Below are 14,351 nucleotides of genomic sequence, written 5' to 3'. Positions count from 1 at the left end.
CACTGATTGAAACCGACAGTAAGAAGTCCTTTGGTGGCAATAATTGTACCATTCCATTGTGCCATTTGGCACTAAATTAATAGCTTTAATCACAAGAACCAACATGCAGTGACAAACTATTATGATTAACTCTACTCCTAACTTCTAAAAGAAATCAAACTACAAAAAGTACTTTTCACAGACCTCCGGGATGCCAGCACCAGAGCCGGAGTCGCACACCTGACCTCAGCTCCTCTTCCTAATTTATTTAATCATGCCAGGCCTCTGCTGATAACAAAATGTCAACTACTACACAGGAACAACATATCCATAGCAAAGGGTAAGGAATTGTCACAGCAGAGTATCTGTGAGTCCTGACCAATGCCTACATTGTTAAACACCAAAAACATCCAGCCCAGCTGGTTTTTGAAGAATTATTCTGGTGTGCTTTCCTGGAAGATGAGATGAAGAATGGAAAACATGCAGGCTATAAATATTTCCAAACATACATATGTACATATAACCTTTCAGACCTTTAATGTATATATATGCAGAACTGCACAAGGCACTAGCCAGCAAAACATCCGATATGAGTTCTGTCTACTGCTGAAAAAATCATCTCAGCTAAACAACTGCATTTTAACTACTAATGTGTGAAAAATAATTCAGGTAGAATAACTCACAGAAAAAACTCAAAGAAATGGTTCTGCTTATCTTGCTTCAACCATCATCTCTCTCCAAAAACCCAAAATTTGCTCTGCAAGCGCCAATAATTGGGTGAGTTCAGAAAGGAAAGTGGGATGTTAAGTTTTGATTAAAGAGTTTACCACCTCACACCACCCCAAATTCTGTGACATTAAGTTAACACAAAGTAGTTAAACATTGCACACCTCCTTCCTCTCTGCTCTAGGGGAGGAAGAGCCTGACACAAACCACAAAAGCTGCAATATACTCACTTGCCATCCTTGAACCAGTGAATGTCAGGAACAGGGAAGCCTTTGGCTCTGCATTCCAGTCGGATTTCCTGGTTGAGGATGACTGCCACTTCACCAGGGCTATCGGCACCTATTATGCTCGGTGGAACTGTAAAAAGACAAACATTAAAGAGGGACTGGTATTTAGCCTGGGAACCTGTGCCCTGTGACTGAAGGGAATGGGGAATGCAGCTGGATCTTACTATTCCCTTGAAACACCTTTAGTGTTTACTGCAGATGGAATTCTGCAGATCACAACAACATGTGTATCGTGACTAGCACTTCCCCACCTGTGCTAGTGAACTGCACCAGGGAACACCCCTATGTCACACTGCACACCCCAAATACAAAACAAAGTACCAAAGCCCGGAAAGCAAAAGCAGTATTTTGTCTGTGTTGCTACAAGAATGGCAAAGTTTAAGCACTCAGTGCTTCAACAGCCAATAATTCATGGGCAGTGAGTAGAAGAATCTATTAATAATGAGTTGAAATTTATTGGCTTCTTAAATATCAACTGTTTTTCCAATCACCAACTAAAACCTAATCCAAACAAAAACCAACCCATAAGCCATGGAACTCACCAAGTATATGGAGGTTAAACAGCTTCTCAGAACTTCCTGCTACATTTATGGCTTTGCATGAATACTCTCCTGCGTCCTCAGTAGTAGCTTTCAGGAGCTTCAGTATCTTCCCATTGTGCAAAATCTGGAGCGCACTGCTTTCCACAACCTTAGAGGAACCCGAGACATTAGCCTTATGTGATCCAAGCTACAGCAGCCAAGTATCACAGCTGGATTTTTATAAGAAAATGGTAGTTTTAGTGGAAGGATAATCTGTTTCCCCTTTCAGTTTCAGCACTAATCTCCTGCCCTGCTGCAATGTATTCAATATGGTTTGTAGCTCAGCCTAGGGCAGGGAGTGGGGAAACTCCAACCAGCAGCAATGGACAGTCCCAGGAGTGCATAAAGGGACCTCTCCTCATCTTAGCTATGACTTATCAGCTACAAGTGGAAACAGAGGACTCAAGGATAATTCAATTCACCTCTTAAAGTTCTTATTTCTCCATCTACAGAATGAAAAAATGGCCATATTGGTCCCCTCTGTATGGATTAGAATCTACAATACTGGGCAATTGCCAAGGTCAATTCCTAAGGGAATACTGAAAATAGAGTTTACATTTGACTTACAGAATTAATGGATGAGCTGTATTTAGCTGCCTTTTTGTGGCGGTGTTCTTAGAGCACTTAAATTTACATAAAGGCATTTACCTGTATTTATTCTGAATGAATTCTCATGCCAAGCCCTCCAAAGTCCACAGTTAGATTGATCCAACATACCTGGATATCATCCTTATACCAGGAGATGACTGGAGAGGGGTTACCAGTTACTTCACAGAAGAGACTTACAGGGTGATGAACAACCACAGATGTATTTGTCACCTTATCTTGATCTCTAATTTCAGGAGGAACTGCAAGAAAGCTCAACATTATGACTGAAGTCTTCCTATTCCAGTGCTTTCCCCTTTCCATCCCAGTCAAGGACCACTACCAATCAAAATTTCTCACACCCTTCTCATCCCCTTCCCAACATTTCTATTTGTCTTTAGGCTCTGGATATATCTCCCTGCATCCTTTCTTCTCTTTGCCAAAAACAGTCTTCTTTTGCTCAGTAACAGACTCCCAGGGAAATTCACTCAAACACAAGAACCATCAACATTTTAAGAGAATAATCTTAAAATTAATCTGAAATTTAATCTTGAAGTCTAGTGTTATTTGTTTAGCATATGAAGGAAGCCTATTCCAGAGTCATCCTTCCTCTTCACTGATCCAGTCATGCCCAAGAACCCCATCTATCATTTGCCCCACTATGAATGCAGAGAGAATGGCCTTAAATTGTGGATTAGAAAGTTCCAACCCCACAGAGGAGATGGAATTCCTGCTCTTCTCAAAACAAGGATATAATCCTTCTCAGGCATTAGAACTTACTGTCATGGGAAGTGAACAAGTCCGGAATAAAAGTAGTTTGGACGGTTTCTATTTACTAACTAGGATTCTGGAAGAGGAAGAATATCAGCAAATAGAAAATCTCCTAGTCTGTGTTCACTCTGATAACTGTTTTCTCATTTGAAATGCAGATCTAGCCCTCAATCTGTACCTTCTACAGTACAAAGCCTCATTTGTTATTTGCATTAAAATTTTCAAGTAAAACTGGAGTTTCTATCAATAAGACCCTTGAGAAAACAAGGATGGTTTGTGCATAAAGCCACAGAGAACAGAAAAAACAGGGGAAAAGAAAAACTATAGAGAGTGTCAGAAAAATAGGAAGTACTCAGATTTTATAATTTAACAGCACCAGGGCAGATCTGGGCCATGCAATTTACAAGGAGAGAACAGAAGACACTTTCCCAAGGCAGCTCCCCCAAGAGCTGTATGTATTATTTACCATGGACTTTCAGGCTGTATCTCCTCTGTGTGCTCCCAGCCTCGTTGGCTGCCACGCAGACATAGTCCCCACTATCTGAGGGTGTGAGGGCAGCTATGACCAGCAGGGTCCCATCCTCCAGCACCGAGAGCCCCGGCTCAGCCCCACTCAGCTCTCGCCCATTCCGCAGCCATTTGATGGCAGGCTTGGGAATACCTGCAAGGAAAAGGGGAAACGGCCACAAATGCTTCCCTCAGCTCAGAACAAGGCTGATTCAAACAACTCCCGCTGCTTGCTGGAAGGACAACACACAGGGAGGCCAGGAGCTTTGAAGAGGAAGCTCCAGCTGTTACAGGATGATTTTAACATTAAAAATCTTCATCCTAAACACTGTAAAATCCTTGTTGGCTAGCAATAACTTTCCACAGGACTTCCACACACAGTGGTGATTTAAATCACTGTTAGTTTGAATTTTTCCATATAAAGCATACATGGAAAATACTGTGTGGATTGGACATTTTTACAGCAGTGTTGTAATATGTAATGGTCAGCAGATAAAGATCCTTTTGTCACCAAGACAGTCACCTTTTGCAGGGCATGGGAATGCAATGTGCTGGTTGGCCACTCTTTCTTGGAAAGGGCTGTTGAATGGAGGGTCCAGGTCCTCAATAGTAGGAGGCTCTGAAAGAAAATTAGACCCAAAAAACTGCTTGCTCTCTGCTCCAAAAATAAAAATACAGTTTGACAATACATAACACTAAGTCTCTCTCATTCACATGAGGTCACATTCCAATAACCCTCTTTAGATTGACTGGAATGGGTACTGCACAAGTAGTTTCCATTTCAGTGGGAATATTTAGGAAGTAAGCAATACAAAGAGGCTTTCAAACTTGACAGAAAATAGTTCTCTTTAAATCTTGCCAAATTTATTTTGAAGGCAATGTTTCTGCATAATCTGAAAAATATTAACTGTTTTTTTCCCACACCACATATTTTAGTGCTACTACCATCCTTTGTTCTCAAGTCTCATTTTAAACTCCTGTGTAGACAGAGACTATATGAAGCATATTCTTTATAATTAAATAAAGTTACTGAGAGTTCTTTGTTGTCTGTAGGAAGCATTTCTCAGCATCCCTAATCCAAAGGGATCAGAATGTTGCCTTTAGACTTTTGCAAAGAAGAAACAATTCCTGCTTAGCTTAAGTCAGTCATGCTCCGCTGACATCTGTCAGCCCTCAGGTGAGGAGCTGCACTATGTATTTAAACTGGCACATTGACTATTTGCCCTTTTACCATTTCAACATCATTTTTTAATTTAAATACACAGAGAGAAAGCATGTGCACACTTTTTTTTTATTTCTGCAACCTCTCCAAAGACTAGTTGCTCATTCTAACTCTCCTCAATTACCAACAGAACATAACATCTAAACCAGATGTGTCTTTTGCATCACGTAACAGTGGGTGAGAGAAAGCCCTGCCCTGCAAGGCCCCAACCCCACACCACTGGCAGGGAGTCCCTGCCAGCCCGGGTCAGGGCAGGAGCGTGCCCCAAACGAGTACCTTGCACTTGTACTATGACCTCTGCCGTGTCACTGCCAGCACTGTTGGTGGCCACACAGGTGTAGATGCCAGCATCAGGGAGCTGGACACTGCTGATACCCAGAGCTCCATCCAGGCTCTGCAGGAACTTCCCCCCATCTGTGGGCACGGGACTTGTGCCTCGGAACCAAGAGACCAACGGGGCAGGGATGCCCTGGGCACTGCAGGGAAGCTCCACTCGCTGCCCAGCCTGCACTTTCAGAACTCGAGGCCCACGCTGGATCCTTGGAGGAACTGAGAAAGACAAGTTTAGTCCACAGAAACGTAAAAGAAACAATGTACAGGATCTTTCTTCAGGCTGGGAGAGCTGGGGGTGTTCAGCCTGGTGAAGAGAAGGTTCCAGGGAGACCATAGAGCACCTTCCAGTGCCTAAGGGGGCTCCAGGAGAGCTGGAGGGGGACTGGGGACAAGGGAGGGAGGGACAGGACAAGGGGGAACTATTTTAAACTAAGAGAGGGGAGATTCAGACCAGGTATAAGAAAGAAATTGTTTATGCTGAGGGTGGCAAGGCATTGGCATAGGGTGCCCAGAGAAGCTGTGGCTGCCCCTGGATCCCTGGAGGGGTCCAAGGCCAGGCTGGACAGGGCTTGGGACACCCTGAAATAGAGGGAGGTGCCCATGGCCCATGGCAGGGGTGGGACTGGATGGCCTTTTAAAAGTCTCTTTCAACTCAAATCATTTTATGATCCTATGAAATTCTTTTCTATTTTTATCATTTTACAAAATGTTTCTTATTTACTGAAATCAAATACCCTCAGGCGATTACAAGAGCAGCACTGCACGTTCTCTGCACAGAACAGGATGGGAGATACCCTGGTGCTGAATTTATTTGAACAGGCCACACTGCACAACTTCCATGAGCGCTGCCATATTCTGAGCACACTGGAAGAGCTGTGGGTACTGGGTCTTCATAACACAAAACAATTCAAAAGCTTTTATGATAGAGTTAATCACATTTTCCTTTTGGAATTTTAATTTCCTTTCCCTAATCCCTGATCTTTGTATGTTTCCAAACACAAGTTCAGACAAGGGAGACAAAATATGACTGGAAGTGATTTTGCTGGTCCTACAGAATAATATGAATTCACCATAAGTCTTTTGCCACAATATATTTTTTTCCCCCCTAAGGATCACTGGCAATATAAAGACTTTTAAAAAATGCCTGAAACAATAACAAGTGACATTTTTCCAGACTTGGAATTGTGTGAGTGTTTAAGAGACAGTGGTCGGGCCCCAGTGTGGGAAGGGCAGGAGAGAGACAAAGGAGCAATACGAGACAAAGGTAAGGAAAGACAGAGGGACACAGGTCCTGGCTGGAGCCACTGGACACCTTTACACATATCTATGTGTTTGTGGGTGTTTATACAATATTTACTTTTCACAAAATCAATAACTCACATATGAAGATAATACAACCTGAAAGAACAACAGCTGAGAGGATTTAATGTCAATTAGAAAAAAACTTTGGAAACCTCTTAAAAACGCTCAGTTCCATGTGGAAACTTGCAGATGATGAACCCTGGAGTTCCACTCACCATGTACGCTGAGCTTCACTGACTGAGTCACGTTCCCAGCAATGTTTGTGGCGACACAGACATACATTCCAGTGTCTGAGACTTGGGTCTCACTGATCTTCATCGACCCTGAGGGGAGGAAAGTGTGTCTGGAAAAAGAAAAAGCAGATAAACCATATAAACATGTATGGAAAGATGAATGACCTCTCCTTGCACACTGCTAATGTTTGCTATGAGCTAAAATAACACCACTCTGACCATATTATGCAACTATGACTTATATTACTCCTTTTTTTTTCTAACTATTTAAGGAGCCCCTATATTCAGAATACACAGGAAATATCTAAAATTTAAGATCCAAATTACAAAATTTGGTTCTAGCTATTTATAGGACTTATTAAAAGTTCTATAAAGAGGACCTGTGATAGAGGCAGAGAACTCGAGCTCTTCACCCCCTTGTTAACATTTTTTGTTCAGCTCAGGTCAGCAGGGCCAGAAAGTGAAAATTTTTATTACTGCTTCATCCTGGCAAAAAAGTGATGTTACATTGATTCAAGATGAAAGACAGGATTTTGATTCAAAACTGCTAGTTCTGGTGTTTATAGGAATTGTTATTATTCCCCAGTAAATAATTACTACACAGCATTAAGTTCTCCCACAGTTCTGGTCACAGATCTGTAACACCAGAAGCTACTTTGGCCAGCTAAGCCAAAATCTTCTGTAAGAATCAAACGTAATAGAAACAGGGAAAATAAGTGAGGAGGAAAGAAAAATGACAGCTAAGGATTGACAAGAAAAAATCCAAGCCTGCCACTCCAGAACTGGTGGATCATCTGTTTTCCTTTCTTGGCACTAATTAGGACATTATCACAAGGACATAAATGGTGAATTTGGAGATTGCAAGGCTGGAGAGATGAATGAAAGTGAAATGTACTTTCTCCAGTGTAAAATCCATCTGATACTACAATTCCTCCTCTGCTGTCTGTACCTTTCCAAACTTTTTGGCACTTTTTTGGGCTTCTCCTCCTTGATTTTGTCCAGTAATTACATTTGCTTTCTGATAAAAGTTCCTTCATATCTGATTTCCCTCTCCCTTTGTTTACTGTTCACATTTCTAACAAGATCTTTGGGTGGTCTCAATCAGTTCTGTTTGGACTAATCTGTAACTTTTGTTGACATCTGTAAACAATTTTATGGAATGGGCTGAGCTGAACTTCTGTTTCTCTGGACAACTTGGACCTCACCACAACAGCCATGAGCAAGTACCCTAATTTATCAGTGTCTCCTGAGGTAAAACGAGGACAAGTAAGAGGCGAAGAATGCAGATTTGTTAGCGCATGCAACATGCTCACAGGACACAGCAGAAAATCCCTCATGGATTACTGACAAGCCAATCCCTGCACACAAGCCTCCTTCAGCAGACATGGTGGCAAAAGATCTGCTGAGGCTGTCACAGGCTCCCTGGAATGTCTCCAAGGTGCAGGTTTGGCCACAAGGCAAAGAGGATCTCCAGTACCACTCCTTAGCTCAGACACTGGCTGATTCCATCCATGGGATCACTGGGAGACACCAGCAAGCACAGTGTGTCTGTGACCAGCCTTGCCATTCCCTGTTTTATGGATACAGCTGGTGCCTAGCCCTTCTGAGGGACCCTAAGGAGCAGAAAGCAGCAGCAGTGACACTACCTGGCACTGCCATGGGGAGTATCCAGAGAATAGCCACCAGCTCATCTCCCCCTTGTTCTGTGCCACATTAAATAATAAGGGAGAATTCCAACACTGTCCAACACAGTCCCCAGCTCTTCATTCTCTAAGGCTGTCCGCTCAAATTTTTACAAGTATTTAACTCTGCTTTCACATGTTCAAAAGTCTCTGGTGAGTTTTTGGATCCAAAACACAGCACACAACATGCCCTTGTCAGCACAACCAAACAATTATCATCATCATCTATATCCCACTGGCAGCCCAGGCTTCATATAAAACACCGACATTGCTCCCCTGACATAAATGTGAAGTACATAAGAAAAGAAACACAGTTTTTAAACAATTATAATCATGCACAAATTATGTGGGTCTCTGTGCACCACCACAGTACAAACACCCAGGATCTCTTTCCTCCTGGCCCCCTGAGATTGGATATAAGCACATGCTGGAATGGGAGCTGTGCAACCCATGCACAGGCTTAGCAGGCTGGGGAAAGAGCGTTTCAAGACCCAGTACAACAGGTCAGGCAGGACAAAGTAACACAGTAACATCTTCTGATCAATCCTGTGGCAGTTAAAAATCACACACCCTTCCAAAATCCTGACATTTGGACATTACAGGCAATTTCAGTTTTCTTTAGTTTTTCATCAAACATTGTTACCTTGGAGAGAATGGAGATATGAGCTGCATTTCTTTGGCCCAGGTAATTATGGGGGGCGGCAAGCTCCTCACTTCACATGGAAGTGTGACATCTTCCCCTGCAATTACTGAGACCTCTATGGGTTTATCATGGGCATTTCCTTGCTGGTCTCCAGGCCTGGACACTCTAGGTTTCACTATAAAATGGAACACATTAAGAAGCTGCAATGAATATACATATTTGTACCAAAGTAACACCACACAACATCTCTTTTTTTTATCAGGTATAAAACATTACAAACCTATTTTAATGACCTGTCTGCAATAGAGATAAATCACTGCCATGCTGATGTACAGTGCCCACATGGAACACCACAAATACCAGAAAGCCTGGACTATGCATTAAAAAGGATGGACACAACAAATGGCTGTAATTCCTGTGTGTGCTGAGCTCTGTTTCGCATAGGTAGTTAGCAACCACTCCCTGAACTGTTACACAACAGCCCCAGTAACTCCAAGCCATAAAAGCCTTGCAAAGCATACCTATACCTGAACCAAATTTTAATAACATTGGATTGATGATGACAGGAAGGCTTGGGACTGGTGGGAGATTAAGGGATCTTCATTCCTCTCCCAGCAGGAAATTCTACTCCTGTACAGATGCCTCCTATCCACTTCCATAAAGCTGAAATTATGCTCTGCCCAAGGTCTGTGAACTTGAGGAAAGAGGGATAAGGAGGCTTTAGGTAATTACAATGGCTGAGGGACAGGCCTTTTGGGATCAGCCATATACAGAACCGCCTGGTTTGCTGATCCAAAAGCACTAACTAGAGAAGAGTTCCCATCCCATGTGTTCTGAGTGCGTCTTTCTCCCAATGCACTGGATGGGTGGCAGAGATAATGCAGCTGAGCTGAGGTGACACCCACCATAGACAGTCAGCTGCACCTTCCTGGTGGCATAGCCAGCAGCATTGGTGGCAGTGCACATGTACTCCCCGCTCTCTTCTCCCCCTGGGGACACCACATACAGGCTTCCATCCGACCCTGCCGAGAACCTCACGTTGCTGGGAAGGATTACCTCTCCTTTCTGTAGAAAGAAAAATAATCAAAGTCCACAGTGCCTGGATTTTCCAAAATAAAACAAATTACAATTATTTAATTCAATAAAAGCTGCTTTTACTCTTTGAGGCTGAGATGGACAAAATATCTTATATTAGCTAAGAAACTTGGCCCTAAAATTCCATTTACTCAAACTAATTAATTACAATTAACTTTCCACAGTCCTTGAGTATCACTTTCTAAGCAGTAATAAGAACAAATGCACAGGGATTCTTATGCAGAGAACTTACTACAGACCCAAAGTCTTAAAAGAAAATTTAAAAAATAACAGTCAAGAATAATAATCAAGATTTCAACTGAGTTAATTAGGACAATAACTTCCGATAACAAAATGAATCTTGTATACATTACACAAACTTGCTCTTGGTCAGCTGCCTCCTCCTTGTCTGTAGTTGAATGAGTGATAAAATAAAGAAAAAGAAATCCTCCCATATTCTCTTCCCTACCAAACCAACAGTTAACCATGTTCTGTTTCTTCTTTAAAACAAAGCTGTTCCCAGGGTCCCAATCAGTTACATCTGCACAACTTCTGAGACCCAAAAGTGCCTTCACACCATATCATGTGAGCTGTAACATAACCCAAATAACACTTACTACCAGAAATTATCCTGTTCAAGGAGGGAAAAACCCTAAAACTGGCTTTAAGACAAATTCCCTCAAAGGCTGAGGTCCTCCTCAGTGCACATCTTGTCAAGGCCATGACTGAAAAGTCATGGGTTAATTCCACAATGCCATTATTAAATACACTTTTCTCAGAGAAAAAAGTCAGAGCTCCACAAGAAAAATGAACTCTCAGTCTGTGGCAGGCTGCCTAAAATCAAATTATCAACTCACAACAGGAACAGGAACCATTTCTAAAGTGTAAAACCCATAAAGATACAGCGATAACCTAAGCCCTGCCAAAGAATGGAACATTCAGCTGTGGCAGGACCACGGCCAAAAGCTCTGCTCTAAGAAACAAAAGCAGCTCTGAACAAACAGAGATTTCCAGGTTCCTCACAAGTGCAGTTTTGGGGCATGTTCTTTGAATATAGTTTTTATGGCAACTAAATTACATGTTCAGCCCATTTTTCCTGAACAGCTCAAAGGTAAGGGGTTACCTTGGACCAGACAATGGATGGCTTGGGAACTCCACTTGCTTTGCAGGGCAGCGTCACTGGGATTCCTTCGATGGTGCTGAATATCTGCTGTCCATGCTGAATGACAGGCACGACTACAAACACATTCAAATATTAAAGGCATGCAGAACACATTTCAACATGGAATAACTATTATGATAAAATCTTTATATTCAATTACTACTTCCTACAGGCAAGCAGGGTTTGGGACCTTTTGGCCTCTTCTCCAACCATAACACAGACAAGGAACCACTTTCCAACTTTTCAGGACAGAATAAATCCTTGTTCACTACAGAGCCTTCTAGCCATAGGCTTATCACTGCATTATGTATGTGCAGTTTTAAACTAACTGCAAGTATTTCACTGACTGAAATGACTTCAGAAAGGCCTTGTCACATTATCCTCTGGTAACATTTTAGACTTTGCTTCTCAAAATCAGTAACAGGAAGACAACAAAAACCTGAATTCCCCTCACTCAGTTGAGCTGCCTTTGAATTAACAGAAAAATAAGGTAAGATTTAAGGGTACAATACCAAAACCTAGATATTTCTAAACACATACGAAGATATTCCTTTTTGTTCTCAAGTTCTGAAACATTCAAAAAACTAGTGTTGACATGGAAGATCTTATGAGTACTTGCTTGTACTAAAAATTTACAGTCATTCTTTTTATAAAAGGAGGTTTCGGCATCTTCAGTGAAGCTCAAATCTCCCATGAATAATTTAACATGTGAGAAAATTTAACATGTGAGAAAACATGAAGTGATTGTGGCCTCATAGAGTTAACACAAATATGTTCAGCTGAAATACAGATGTGTTACCAAAATGCTAACACTTTGTCTTGCTGTCAGTGCAGTTTTTGGTATGTTTTAATTAAAGAGAAAAAATATGGGGGAGGAGAATGGGGATGACACCAAAAACAACAAACAAATTATGACTTTTACCAAACTCATAATTCATTTTCTTTCATTCTAATTCTCCCATGAGCCGCACTTCTTTACACCAGTTATGAAACATTCAGACAGCACTGCTCATGGTTTTCCAGCAAACTCTCACTTGCACCTGTTTGTTAATTAAACCAGATGAAGATTGCACAGCCCAGCCTTTGAATGAGGATCTTTTGTGAACACAAAATAGTTTTATTTGATATTACTTCAAAAAGAGTCTTGATCACTCAGCTCCTCCCTGCGCAGTGGACCCAATCTCCCCTGTTACTTTACAAAGCAGCATCATGACAGCAGAGGAAACGTGGGAAGCTGTAAGTGCAGCGAAGCAGTGAAAGCTGCTGTGGTCAGCGCTGCCCCTCCTGCTCGGGGCTGGAAGGGCAGGCCTGTTGCTCACCGAAGACGTGGACAGTGGTGGTGCTGTTGCTGGTGCCCGCCACGCTGCTGGCCATGCAGGTGTAATCCCCCCCGTCCTGCAGCCGAACCCGCTCCAGGTGCAGGCTGCCGTCGCTGCGCACGCTCACGTAGGGATTGGGAACCAGCTGCCAAGGGAGAGAGGGAACTTTTCACTGGGAAATACTCCCTGTCAATGTGCACTTGGGGATGTAGCGTGGCTCTGCCTGGCTATGTCACATTGTTAAAAATTATGTGATCCTGCAGAATTTTACTAGAGCTTTTCCTACTTTCCATCTTTCATACAAAGCTAGTTTTACTTAAGAGTTTCAGTAGCACCTCATATTTACTGCTGGAATGAGAGTAAGAACTGCAAGAGACACTCTGCCACAGCATGTCCTGTGCTGCCACTCCTGCTTTTAATGAAGCAAACCCAAATTTAGCTCAATTACTTCACTGTATTTTTATTGGTTATTCCAGTAATTGGTAAGTGCAATGACTTGTTCTTCTTCCACAAGCAGACTATTTTCCTTTACAGTTATCAAAAGCTTCTAACTTCCATATCCATCAAACAGATTGGCTCTGAAGCAAACCATTGTGCAAGAGAATTGTAACTTTCACCAAGGAGTAACCCTTGAAGAGTTATATATCCTACAGCAACATCAAACACCCTGAGCTTGGCAGCACAGCCCTCCCTCATAAAGAGTTGTTAGAAAGCAAATCTGTTCCAGTCACACTCAGAAGCAGCTGAATTCTTCTCTAAATATAACTTACTCCAACACTTTCCTTGGAGCACAACATTTCCCAGCAGTTTACAATGACAGGAAACCAGCACTACTAGAGAGAGGAATTAGCAACTCAACAAGGAGGATCCTGCCAGTATTTCTCACAGAGCTTTACAGCCTGTGCTCCTTGCACAGCCTAAGGAAAAGCCAGTGATTCCCAGAGACACCTAAACTGAGCAGGAAACCTGAACTGGGGTCAGGTAGTACCAAGTTCTGCTTTGTGACAATACATTAAGCATTTTGCTACAATATTGCAATTCCAGTTGTGCAGAAAGGGTATTAGGGAGAAATTAGGAAAAAGATAAAAAGCAGCTTCATAGGGTAAAGTCAGAAATTTTAGTATTAAAGAACTGAAGTTTCATTCACACAACTAACCCAGGTGTGGTGTCTACAGCAACTTTCTAGAATCTCTGAGTGGTTTGGGTGGGAAGGGACCATAAAGATCACCTAGCTGTGTTTGCAGGAGGTATAAACTGGCAATGGTACGTTCCCAAGGGGGAAAGAAAACACACATTCATGCTCTGAGCACAGGAGGATCACCAGGAAAGGAGGATATGGAACAGGGATACTGGTATTTAATTCAGCCCATCAGCAACAGGAAAAGGCAAGATGTTAAAACATCTTAAATCTACAGAAATTTTCTGGTACCTGTATTTTAAAAAACCCACTTTTGTCATTCTAGTAGGTATATTCCACTAGCATTCCCTTATTCAGAGTCCAAGGTTGAAGTTCATGAGCTACAAAAATGCATAAAACTCCTCTGAAAGCAAGCAAAATAGAAGATTAAAGGGTAACTCACAAATACTTTGGTTCCAAGTTCTTTTCTAGACCTCCACAGCCCCCACTGCCATCTCCTATTCCCTCATCTGTACATCAGGGTCAGAAATTTCCTGGCACGGGCAGCAATCACATTAACTTTTGTAAATTAAACCAAGCTGTTATCATGCCTTGAGATGTCAGTTGTAGCTTTCCTCTGCCAATAAATCTCACAGGAAATAAAGTAGTCTTACCACCACATTGTTTTTAATCCACCTCCTCTCTGGAATGGGGTTCCCAGCAAGCAAAACACAAGGCAAAGTGAGCTGCTGGCCCTCAATGACATTGGCTGTGGCTGGGCTTGCTCCAATCAGAGGAGTGACTTGAACAAAAAGGAAGAACAAGAAG

General features: G+C 42.2%; 1 protein-coding gene across 1 annotated transcript in view; it reads right to left on the bottom strand.

Moving 5' to 3' along the window:
- Positions 1-14,351, bottom strand: part of HMCN1 (hemicentin 1) — a gene marked incomplete at its 5' end in the record, with an annotated part of 161,843 nt that overhangs the window by 82,088 nt on the left and 65,404 nt on the right. The window contains 12 exons of the mRNA XM_084211302.1: positions 936-1,062; positions 1,535-1,682; positions 2,291-2,421; positions 3,396-3,590; positions 3,960-4,055; positions 4,935-5,207; positions 6,509-6,636; positions 8,852-9,026; positions 9,757-9,916; positions 11,049-11,161; positions 12,407-12,551; positions 14,198-14,325. Of these exons, the coding sequence (XP_084067428.1) occupies positions 936-1,062; positions 1,535-1,682; positions 2,291-2,421; positions 3,396-3,590; positions 3,960-4,055; positions 4,935-5,207; positions 6,509-6,636; positions 8,852-9,026; positions 9,757-9,916; positions 11,049-11,161; positions 12,407-12,551; positions 14,198-14,325 (1,819 nt within the window). The remainder of the gene's footprint in view (positions 1-935; positions 1,063-1,534; positions 1,683-2,290; positions 2,422-3,395; positions 3,591-3,959; positions 4,056-4,934; positions 5,208-6,508; positions 6,637-8,851; positions 9,027-9,756; positions 9,917-11,048; positions 11,162-12,406; positions 12,552-14,197; positions 14,326-14,351) is intronic.

The sequence above is a fragment of the Fringilla coelebs genome, assembly GCF_963513975.1.
Source record: "Fringilla coelebs genome assembly, chromosome: 9".
Taxonomy (NCBI): domain Eukaryota; kingdom Metazoa; phylum Chordata; class Aves; order Passeriformes; family Fringillidae; genus Fringilla; species Fringilla coelebs.
This window is presented reverse-complemented; position numbering and strand designations above follow the sequence as displayed.